Source organism: Cavia porcellus, unplaced genomic scaffold, assembly GCF_034190915.1.
Source record: "Cavia porcellus strain 051 isolate PalLab524CR breed Dunkin Hartley unplaced genomic scaffold, mCavPor4.1 scaffold_10, whole genome shotgun sequence".
NCBI classification, from domain to species: Eukaryota; Metazoa; Chordata; class Mammalia; order Rodentia; family Caviidae; genus Cavia; species Cavia porcellus.
The window spans coordinates 55,781,538-55,794,101 of NW_026947493.1; the positions used below are offsets into that span (position 1 = coordinate 55,781,538).

The 12,564-nt window shown below is 36.2% G+C and overlaps 1 protein-coding gene across 2 annotated transcripts in view; it reads right to left on the bottom strand.

The window, feature by feature from the left end:
- The window catches only part of Znf704 (zinc finger protein 704), a 203,491-nt gene that overhangs the window by 20,907 nt on the left and 170,020 nt on the right, over positions 1–12,564 (bottom strand). For both annotated transcript variants that reach the window (XR_010050201.1, XM_063257493.1), the window contains exon 7: positions 10,818–10,922. Coding sequence is in view for 1 of the 2 variants with exons in the window: in XM_063257493.1 (XP_063113563.1) it covers positions 10,818–10,922 (105 nt within the window). In the remaining variant the exon portion in view is untranslated. The remainder of the gene's footprint in view (positions 1–10,817; positions 10,923–12,564) is intronic.

Here is a 12,564-nt window from a genome sequence, read left to right on the forward strand (position 1 = left end):
AGTTTGAGCTGACTAATGAAAAGGCCAACAGCTCTTGATTTCTGTCATAAAAAGAGAGAAAGGCAGAGAAAAGCATGGATTAATTAGAACTAAAGGCACTCGGGAAAAGCAGGTTAAAGAAAACTGTAATTAGTGAGGGTCTGCTTTTTTCCAGCTCCTCACAGCCTAGGGCTAGAGAAGACAGGACTTAGAGTAGTGTTTGTAAATATGCAGATCAGCTTCTCCCGAACACCTCAGGGAAGAGGGCCTTGCTTAGGGAACTCATTAAAGCCCAAAGTTCAGGAAATGGAGTCCAGGCAAATGCATAAGTAAAATGCTCCAGACCAGGATTGCTCCGAAGTGGACTGCCCCCATGCTGGCAGATGTCTAAAATAGCTCTCTCTGATACTAGGTCTCAGTGCTAGAGGAAAGGAAGCCCTAAATGAGGCTGGCAGCCTTGGGGTATTTGTTTTGGAGTACACAGAGAAAGTCTTTGTAAAAAAGTATTTTAAAGTATTTTTATAAAATAGAAACTGCTCAGTCTTACAATTTGGATTTCACTGAATCCATCATTAATACTAACTGATTATAATTTAAAACTCTTGCACTAACCGAAGAGGAAGAAATGAAAGTTCTGAGATTCCACCTGGCTCCCTGCCTTTTAGGGGCTGGGACAGGCACTCTTGGGTAGTTCAGAGACAGCTTTTGGCTTCCAGTCTGTGGACATGTGACGGTTCTGAGTCTTTGTGGTATAGACTATTTGGAAAGCCAGCTCATCAATGAAAGAGTACAGCAGAATCTGTACTCTTGTACAGATAGGGGCTCAGCAATACAAGGCACATTTTTAGTGTAGCATTCTTGGTTTTCTGAAGTAAAACAAAAGTCTTTGAAAATACCTACTTCCATTTTAAAAGAGGAATGGCAAACCTGACTACTAAACCATCTAATCTTAGTCTTGATCAAAACAGGTTACACAACGAGACAAAATGGGAATTCTCTGGTGAAACAATGAATCGGAAGCTGACCCAGGGTTTAGTCGGACACCTAGTTAACCCAAAGCTCTGTGTATACTTCTACCAAAGCTCTCAGCCAGAATGTCCTTGGTAACCAGCACAAGAAGAGGAGAGATTAGAGAAAATTGTGGGGCCTTAAGATTAGGCTAGGGATTTGTTGTCTACAGCAAAACTTTAAAATTGTATTGTTGAAAAATAGGCACTATCAGGTATCCTGACATCTTAAGAGGTAGACAGGAACTATGGAGTACAGACAGCTAGTAACAAAGCCACACCAAGTGATTTCTCTAGATGTCAAAAGGAGACAATCTAATTAAGAGAATAAAGAGGAAAAATTTCAATTAAGTTATCTGAAAACGTAGAGGCAATGCAAAAAGAGGTGTGAACTGGAATTTCCATCTGTATACTCTGCCTGTCTTTCCGGCAGATGAGCAACATGGTGTGTGCTCTTCCCAATCACAAAGAAAGGTCAACAGAATTTTGTAACTGTAGCTGTGATAAAAGGGCTGTGTCAAATTTGATATGGACAGCCACTCTGGGCCTCGTTATGACTACCAAGGAAAAAGACTGCAAAACGATAGGCTGTTTATCTCTGACACCCACAGTGGTCAATCACTGTTCTTGCCTGAAGCAAAACTAATACCTGCACCTTTAAGCTGATCTCTACTGATGTCTACTGACAAGGTCACTCAGAGGAGCCAGCAGCAACCACTGTTCAGTGAAAACAGCAACTTTCATAATTACACATATTCCTTGTTTAATGGCCTGCCTGGATAATAACTGTTCCGACTTAGGACCTGTTGCTTGGATTTGCAACCTTTTTTTGGTACAGTTCTGTATATCATGTTTATAGAGTCTTAGTGTCTTTTATTTTTGTGCAGTACACCTTGTTTGTACAGTAACTTGCTGACTGCATTGTATTGTACAGTACTATAGTTTTACGTTGTCACACATTATAGTACTACACGTAAGCAAAGCCATCAAGCTGCAGTTTCCTTTGACCATTTCTTTGTCCTGAATATTGTAATATACATCCTATCTGTAATTTCTCAGATAGTGGTCATTTAACAATTGAGGTGCAAGAAGGGAACTTGATCTTGAAACAAGGAGTGCCTGTAGCCTACAGTATTTTAAGATCATTCACTGAGCATATGGTACAAATAAACACAACATTCAAGAAACTCTGCCCATCACTGCTCCACCATTGTGGGGAGACCTTGATGGGCCACACCCTATTGCCTACCAGACTGGGAACCTCAGCCCAGGAGAACCCAAGTGCCAGGCCCTTTCCCCTACACTGCAGAATGGGCAGCCAGTGTGGGAAGCATCTGTGACTCAGCAACTAGTTCATCTGGATGATCCCAGGGTAAATCCAATCCAACAAGGGGACATACTTTGTATACAAAATACAAACTTTATGACTGGTTCCTGGTTTATATAACTGGACTTTGGTTCCACTATATAACTAGACTTTGCTTTTTATGATCCAAAGTACAAAATCAATAATTACCACAGTTTGACAATTTCTAAATTTTGCTTGATACTATCATTATTGCTAATTGTACTACTGTAGCTAGATGCTACATCTGTTGTAATCAGTTGTCTCCCTTGTTAAACAATATTGGGAGGCTCTGGGATAGGGCTCTACACCAAAAGACTGGGGACTGAGCCTAACAGAGACAAATATCCCACTCTCAATTAATTTTGGGAAGGTAGGATCTTGAGACAGACACAAAGAATCCCCTATACCCAAAGATATGCCTGAAGAACAGACTTTTCCAAGAGAGGCCTTGATACTTGTGATATTGCTACCTACCAGCAAAACTCACAAGGATAATCAGAGAAAACAAAACAAAAACTTCTTTCAAATAAAAAATACCAAGACGGAGCAAAATGTAATCCCAGGCCTTCAGCCCACCCAGAACAAGTTCAGAAGACATCAACACAGAACAATTTGGAAGTCACACACCTGGAATTTCTAAAATGATAGCAACTAAAGTAAAGAAAAAAACTCCATAAAGCTATAGAGGAAATCTGACCAGAAATAATCTCTCAGGTAAAAAAATGAAATGACATCCCATAATGAAAAAATTGCTGAGCATACCTAGGGAAGACATAGATTTAAAAAATAGAGGAGTATAGGAAAATGATGGAAACATTGAATGAACAACGTAGGAAAGAATTAGAAGGCATGAAACAGACTCAAAGAGATATTCAGGAAATTAAAACTTCCATTGAAAACTGGCAAAAAAAAACTGAAGATAGACTTCAGAACTTGAAGACAGGACTGAAGCTAGAGATCATGAAGGGAAAGATCTCTTAAAAATAACCATGAACCAGGAAATAATTCAACAGCTACAAGATAATGCAAAGAAAAAGTATAAGGCTGATAGTTGTTAAAAAAAAAGCAGGAGTCAACACAAATGATATGACTATTTTCAGAACAGCAGATAATTTTGTGAGCAAGAAAAAGAATCTGACATACAGATAAGTGAGGCATGCAGAATTCCAATAGACATAACCAAAATAATATAATAATCAAGATCCCAGAAATTCAGCAGAATGACAGAATATTACAAACTGTTAGAGAAAAGAAACAGATCACCTATAAAGAAAAGCCCATCAGAATCATGGCAGACTTCTCAACACAAACCACCAAATCAAGAAGAGTTTGGAGTGAAGTATTTTATGTTCTGCAAGAAAACAACTACCAACCCAAATTGATGTACTCTTTAAAACTGTCTTTCAAAATTAATGGAAAAATAACATACTTCCATAACAAAGAACAACTGAAGAAATTCATGATCACCAAACCAGTCCTACAAAGAGTACTAAAAGGTACTATAGAAAGAGATAAAAATGATAATTCTAACAACAACAACAAAAAGAAACAACCAAGCAGGGCAAGTAACAGGGAAAAAGTAGGGAACCAACAGCAGGAAGAAACATGAAAAAGATAAACCAGTACATATTGGTTATAACCATTAGTATAAATGGCTTCAATTCACCAATCAAAAGAAACAGACTGGCAGAGTGGATCAAGAAACAAAATCTAACAATATGCTGTATGTAAGAAACATTTAATTAAAAAAGAAACTCAGGGACTGAAAGTCAAAGGATGGAAAATAATCCCCCTTGTGACAAGAATCCAGAAAAAAGCAAGGGTAGCTATTCTGTTTGCAGACAATGTGAACTTCAAAATGAGAATGATCAAGAGATAAACAAGGTTACTAATACTTGTTAGGGGAAAACTTCAAGAGGAAGGGATAACAAACATAAATATATGTGTACCAAATATGAGAACACTCAACTATGTAAGATACATATTAATAGATATGAAAAATCAAATAACCAACAACAGAGTTGTAACAGGAGATCTTAACATTCCATTGTCACAAAGAGACAGATCACTAGACAAAAAAATCAGCAAAGAGTAACAGAACTGAACCAAACTTGTAAACAAATAGACTTAGTGGATATTTACAGTGTTTCACCCAGTAATATCAGAATACACGTTCTTCTCAACTGCACAATGGATGTTCTCTAAAACAGACCATCTACTAGCCCATACAACATGAAGTAAATGGAAAGAAATTGAAATTATCCCATGCATATTATGTGAATCCAGTGCAATGAAATTAGAAGTTAATGACAAAAGAAACTGCAAAAACTCAATAAGCACATCAAAATGAAATAACACCCTCCTGAACAACCAATGAGTCACAGATGAAATCAATGAAGAAATTTAAGAATATATACAATCAAACAAAAATGCAAATACAACTTGCAGGAACCTATGGAATGCAATGATAGTTTTCAGGAGGAAATTTATAGTGGTAAATTCTCACATTAGGAAAATGGAATGAGCACAAATAAACAACCTAATGCTGTATCTAAAACTACTAGGAAAAGAAGAGCAAGTGAAATCCAAAACCCAAAGAAAGAAGAAAACTATAAAGATCAAGGCAGAAAATGCAATTGAGACTAAGAAAACAAAATAAAGAATTAACAAATCAAAGAGTTGGTTCATTGAAAGAATAAATAAAGATGATAAACCCCTAGTCAACCTTGTCCAAAGAAGAAAAGAAAAAACTCAAATTCATAAAATAAGGAATGAAATTACTACAGATCCTGTGGAAATTCAGAAGATCATCAACACCTACTTTGAAAATCTTTTCTCTCAAAGGATGGAAAACACAGAAGAGATGGACAGATTCCTAGAAATATATGAATTACCAAAGCTGGATCAAGAAGATATAAATATTCTGAATAACCCCATATCAGTTAATGAAATTGAGAATATAGTTAAAAACTTACCAACAAAGAAAACCTCAGGTGTTGATGGATTCACAACTGAATTCTACAAGAAACGTAGAGAAGATTTAACACCAATACTCCTCAAACTCTTTAATGAAATTGAAAGAGAAGCAGTTCTCCTTAATGCACTCCTGGAGACAAATATTACTTTGATACCAAAAATCAGAACAAGATTCAGCCAAAATGAAGTACAGACCAATCTCCTTAATCTACACAGATGTAAAAATCCTCAATAAAATACTAGCAAGCCGGATGCAACAAATCCTCAGGAAGATTGTATACCATGAGCAAGTGTTATTCATCTCAGGAATGCAAGGATGGTTCAACATATGCAAATCTATAAATGTAATACACCATATCAGCAGAGCCAAAGACAAAAATCACATGATCACCTCAACAGATGCAGAAAAAGCTTTTGACAAAGTCCAACACTCATTCATGATAACACCCTACAGAAAATCAGAATAGATGGTCTTTATCTCAATCTAATAAAAGCCATCTGACAAACCAACAGCCAACATCATACAATGGACAAAAACTGAAAGCTTTCAACTAAAATCAGGAACAAGACGAAGATGTTCACTATGGCCACTCCTATTCAGTATAGTTCTACAAGCATTAGCCAGAGCAATTAGACAAGAGGGAGAAATAAAGATAGTAAAGGAAGAAGTGAAATTGTCCTTATTCACAGATGATAGGATAGTCTATGCAGAAGAGTAGAAGACCCCAAGAACTTCACCAAAAGACTTCTCGATATAAGAACCAAATTCAGAAGCATAGCAGGATACAAAGTCAATACTCAAAAATCAATAGCATTCCTGTATACAAACAAAAAGAGAGGTAAATTAGAGAAACTACGCCCTTCACAATAACATTAACATAAAATGAAATACAAATCAATCTAACAAAGGACATAAAAGATCTATTCAGGGAAAACTATAGTACTCTGAAAAAAAATCAAAGAGAATGAAAGATACGAATGATAGAAAATGAAAGATATTCCTTGCTCACGAATAGGAAGAACCAACACTGTTAAAATGGCCACAATTCTAAAACTGTTATATAGATTTAATGCAATCCCAATCAGAATACCATTAGCATACCTCTCAGATCTAGAGAAAACATTCCTAAAATTCATCTGGAACCAGAACAGAGCCAGAATAGCAAAGGCAATCCTGGGCAACAAAGGCAGGGCAGAAGGCATCACAATCTGTGATTTGAAATTATATTCAAAGTTACTGTGATAAAAATCAGCATGGTACTGGCAACAGCAACAACAACAAAAAAACAGACCTGAGGATCAATGGAACAGATCAGAAGATGCAGGCACCACTATAAAGACACTCAGCCACCCAATCTTTGACAAAGGGGCCAAACATGTTCACTGGAACAAAGATAGTCTCTTTAATAAATGGTGCTGGAAAAACTGGCTTTCCACATGTTGAAGACTAAAATTAGACCCACGCCTATCACTATGCACTAAACTAAAGTCAAAATGGATCAAAGATCTAAATATTAAAACAGAAACATTGAATCTATAAGAAGAGAAAGTAGGTAGGTATCTTGAAGATGTGGGAGCAGGCAGTGAGTTCATGAACAAAACCAAAGCACATGGGAAATACTTCGAAGAATCAACAAGTATGATCTCATGTTATTAAACAATTTTTGCACTTCAAAAGTAATCACCAACAGAGTGAAAAGAAAACTCACAAATTTGAAAAATGTTTTAGCTAACTGTTCCTCAAAAGGGACTTCTATCTAGAATATATGAAAAATTAAAAGAAATGAGGCCTCCCAAATTAAAAAACCCAATCCAAAAACAGGCATCTGAGATGAATATACACTCCTTAAATGAAGAAATACAAATCACAAATGAATATATGAAAAAAATGTTCAATCATCAGTCATTTGAGAAATGCAAGTTAGAACAACACTGAGATTCTACCTCACCCTAGAAAGCATAGCTATGGTAAAAAAAAAAAAAATCATCCCATAACAAATGATGGTGGGATACGGGGAAAATAGAACCCTTCTCTGTTGGTGCAAGTGTGGACTGGTAGGTACAACCACTGTGGAAATCAGTGTGGAGATTCCTTAAAAAACGGATTAGAGGTTCCATTCAACCCAGGTATTCCCCTTCTGTGTATTTTTCCAGAAGAACTGAAAACATCATACCTTAGCAATACATGTACATCTGTGCTTATAGCAGCACAATTTGTAACAGCCAAATCTTGGAAACAACTAAAGCCCATCAAGTAAGGAATAGATAAAATAGATGTGGTATTTTTATAAATGGAGTATTACTCAGCTATAAAGAAATGTAAAGTTGAGGCTTTTATAGAAAAATGGATGCAACTTGAGACCACATTAATTAGTGAAATCAGACTCATGTGTAAACATCATATTGTCTCCCTAGTGTAAGAAACTGAAAGAGTACATAAGATCCAAAAGGTACAGTAGATATTGGGAAAGGGAAAGAAACTTCTCAAAGGGAAATGACAACTGGGATGGGGAAAATGAGAAAAGAGGAAGGGATATATACACATATGCACATGTATATGCACAAGAAAGTTAAGATATTGTCTTACTCATTCTCTTAGTTCATTGAAAGGAACAGTTAGTGCTTATATTGTCTGATCAATTTTGCATGCCTGTATTTGGTAATCTGAGCAAATATTTTGAAGACAACGGTATGCTATATAGTAATCACTTAATTTCCTGTCATTTTGTTTTCAAATTCAGTATCATTTTTAATTCTCCTTAAAATAAAAATATAACTATCTTAAAAGTATGCATTATTTCTATAATGTCTGATAAAATATATTTATATTATACATATCTGACATATTTCAGATATTGAAGCTCTCATGAGGTTGTTTTGCCTCAATGTCCAAATTATATAAAGTCTGTACCTTTTCATGCAGAAAGCAGTGATGTGAAGCATGGTCTTATGAGACCTGTTGATACATATGATACAGGCAGAGCAGCTGTGTTAATGGGCTAGAAAAATTTATCATGGCATGCTGTTTTTTTGTTTGTTTCGGTTTTTTATGTTGTTTTGGACACAAGGTCTTGCATGTAGTTCAGGCAGGCCTCAGATTCACTATGTAGCCCAGGTTGGCCTTGAACTTGTGGCAATCCTCCTACCTCGGCCTCCCTAGTCCTGGGATTACAGGCATGTGCCCAGCAAGTGCATGCTTCATAGTGGGCTCTCTTCTAAGGACTATTTGCTTCTAACAGTTCCTCAGGTGATAATAAACTGATTCATTTAGAGCTAAATTCTTAGATATAAACAAACTCTTCGGAAGCAATGTTACATTTGAAACTTTTTGATATACAGAAATGTCTCATATCATATGTCTTGTATATTTTCTCAAGGATTTTATATTCCAAACCACAGAAAGCAATTAAAGAATTAGTTATTCTGTTATTCTTGGCTAATTGTTTTCTGTTTAATTTTTGTCTTATGCTCCTATTTTAAAATTTTGTCTCATACTCCTACTAACCATAAGATTAATAAGATCCTTTATTACACAGTTTACATATTTTCTATCCTCCAAAGTATTTCCTGAAGAGGTGTACAGGGAAATGGCTCTATTAATGCCACTGGCATTTCCAATAATTTTTACAGGGTCAAGCAGGTCTGTGGTCCTGGGATATTTTATTGGTAGTATTTTAGTTTCCCTGCTCCCTTGCAATGACCTGCAGATGTACCAAGAATGAGCCAAAACTGTGCCTTCAAAATACAGCTTCCAGCAACATTCAGGTGTGTGATCATTGTAACTTTGAAGAATTCATGGAAACTTCTAAGATGTGAGGAAAGGGCATATGAGGAAATACAGGAATAGCTGCTTTATTGATTTATTAAAGATCACATCTGGATTGCACTGTTTTGCAGTGATCACTGATGAGCACTTTCCAGATCACTGTTGTATCATAAGATGTCCTGAGTTTTCTGAATCATTTTCATCCCTCTCTTTTTCTGACATGTGAGGGATCAATACTCCCTGCACTGAGCTGATGTGATGATGCATCGGTGGCTGCTGTCTATTATTTTAAAGATTATTGGACAGCATACATTCATAAGGAAAGCAGATCAGTTTAACTGAACTATTTTGGTAATATGATGTCTAACACAGACATTCCTCATTTAACAGTCTACCTGATACAATGGTTTGCACTTATGATCAAGGCATGCTATTTGGACTTAAGGATCCATCTTTTTTTAGTACAGTTTTGTACACCTGTTTACAGAGCCTCAATGGTTTTTTTTGTACAGTATAGTTTATACAGTACTGTAATTTTTGCTGATTGCACTGTATAATACAGTAATATAGTTTTAAGCTGTTTTACTTTATAGTGCTGCACATAAGAGTTATCAAGTTGGAGTTTCCTTTGACCATTTCTTTGTTCTGAATCCTGTAATGTACATACTGTATGCAATTACTCATTTAGTGGCCAATTAATGTAATAGTTAATTTAATGATGTAGCTGCAGAGTCTGACCTTGGTCATTAAAAGAAGAGTGTGTATTCCAGAGCCACAGTATTGTTTAAAAATCACATTCCAGGAGTGTTTTCTGGAAGCCACCATTTCCAAATTGCTGCCAGCAGTATGCTTTTTACTGTTGGCTGTTCCTCTATGGAATTTAATAAATATTCATCTGCAGAGCACAGCATAATTCATTCAGCCACTTTTCATTTTTATCAGCTCCACAGGAGGCTTTAGACTTTGCTGGGAACCTCTGGAGTCACCAGAGGTTGACAATAAGAAGCTTTTGTGGGTTCTTTGAGGGGTAGGGGAAGAGAAAACAGAGTTGACATCTGCTATCGTAAGCCACTTTTCGAACCTTATCAGGAGTCGCACAGCACTGTGAGCGTCCTCAGGGTGCAGGTTTTGGGGTATTCAGTGATAAGCTATACAAGACCCAATATATTTTTAAATGAGCGGTTAGGAATCAAGTTAATTCATGGCAATTTATCAGACAGAAATCATTTAATATGTCAAGTTAATTCTTAGAGACTTTAAATTTGGCTGCGTGTTTTAGCACTTATTTTCAAATCATCCGTCAGCATGAATTTTGCAGGCTTTGAAAGAGAAAAAAATGATTTCAATTATTTTCCAACCTTCAAAGGACATACCTGCAAAATAATAATTTAAAAATAATACATTTTGTAAAGTTATGTATAATGACAATACCACCTTTTCCATATAAAGTATGTGCTCAGCTATTCTATATGTCTTTTGGAAACATACATACAGCCAGCATAAACATGTATTTCCAGCAACTTATTTATCCACAGTTGAAATTTTCTTCTAGTTTTCTAAAATGCCAGTCAAAACATCTTTCTACCTGGGCTGCCTGAACCATGAGATACCTTGCCAATGAGTTTACAAACGCTGCCTAAGAGAGACAGTGCTTCTGGCATTCGGACTCGCATGTTTCTACAGTTTTTCTTATAAATTTACATTTGGCTTCGCTGAGATCCTGGCTTGTTGTTCTACTTACTGGAATGCCTGTGAAAGTGACTGGGGGAGACTGCCAAGAAATGCTGAAGCTGCTGCCGTTGGGAGTGAACTTGGCCGATCCCGGAATGGTCACAGGGGGTGTGGCCTGTTAGGAGGAGACAGAGAAAGCTGTCATGAAGGAGCGGTTCTCCTCGGAGCCATAAGCTGTCACTACCTAGTAGAGGCTCAGGAATGGCAGATGTATTGCTTAGACTAATTAATAGGTGGAGATTAAACAGTCAAAGGGAGTTGATAGAAAGTTTCTCTGTCTTTTCAAGCAATCTAAAGATGACTTCTGACTATTAATTTTTGACAAGAAACTTTATTTTACATACATAAGCTTATTTAGGAAACTTATAAATATTCTTCACTGTCAAACTGGGAAATATAAACTTGGAGCATAAACTGGAAAATGATGGATGTGAAAATTGGTAATCTTGGGAGTGTAATTTAGAAATATACATAAAAATTCTTAGCATTCTGTGAATTGGCTAGTCTCCTTCTAAGAATTCACTCTCAGGAAAAGAGTATGAGGATGTTTATTGCAGAACCAGATGGTAGATATTAAAAACTGAAAACAACAGGAATGTCCAGTAATAGGGAAAAAGGTAAAAGTATCTTCTATGACAAACCCAAGGAGTTATTACAATGTTATTAAAAGAGACTCACTGGTGTGGGGAAATGTTCATGATAGATTTAGTAGGGGAGGAAAAGGAAAGTAAAAATGGTACTGAAATAGATTTCTTCTTTTTAAAATGTGTATTTATAGATACATAGAACAAAGTATTAAAGGAAATACAAAAAATGTTAACCAAGGGACTCTCTGGTTATTGGGACTAGAAATGAGTTTTCCTTTCTTGAAATGTGTTTAGTACTTTCTATGCTGAATATTTATAAAATATAGAAAAAAGTCATAATATTATGGGAGACAAGTTTTGGCAAGAACCTTCTAGATCACACTGTGTTCCAACTCTTCGTTATACAGATAAGCAAAATGATTTAACTTTGTTCAAGGCCATGATTTCTGACACGGGCGAGTAATACTAACAAGAAGAGATAAATGGATTATTCTTTTTGACTAAGATAGTCAAATTCAGGAATGAAATTTATTACATCAGGCAATTTAACCATTAGTTCTACCGCACTGTTCTTGAGTTCAAGTCAGCTAAGTGGGTGGCTGAATTCTTCTTTTACAGGCTTCGTTTTTCTAGATACAAATTTATTGGGCAGTGACAGTAATTTGGTAAATGGTACCAGTGGAAAGTATTTTGGAAATACATAGCAAGATCCATGAGATATTCACTCATGTTCCAACTGTCATAATAATTACTCTTCTGAGAATTTAAAGAAAAAAAAGAGTTAGAGGCAGGGAGATGTTCATAGTAGATTAACAACAGAGAACAAACAGGATAGACCCAAAACCAGACAACTAATAATCAAGAATGATTAAAAGAATTTGGTGTTTCAATTTAGTTGGCTACAACTTGGCCACATAAAAGCTTTTATAAAATAGGGATGAAAGAACATAATTCAAGTATATAAAGCAGATTGGAAAAAACTTGGAAAGACAGCTGAGAATGACAGAGGGGAAAGGAGCTTTAACCATGTCCTGCATCAGATTCCGGCGCAGCTCTGGGGCGGGGACCCCATGAATTTCCGTTTCTCACAAATTCCAGGTGATGCTGACACTATCCAGTGGGGAGTCACTAAAGACCACAAGAAAGTTAGTCACCCATTTAAAGGTGGGG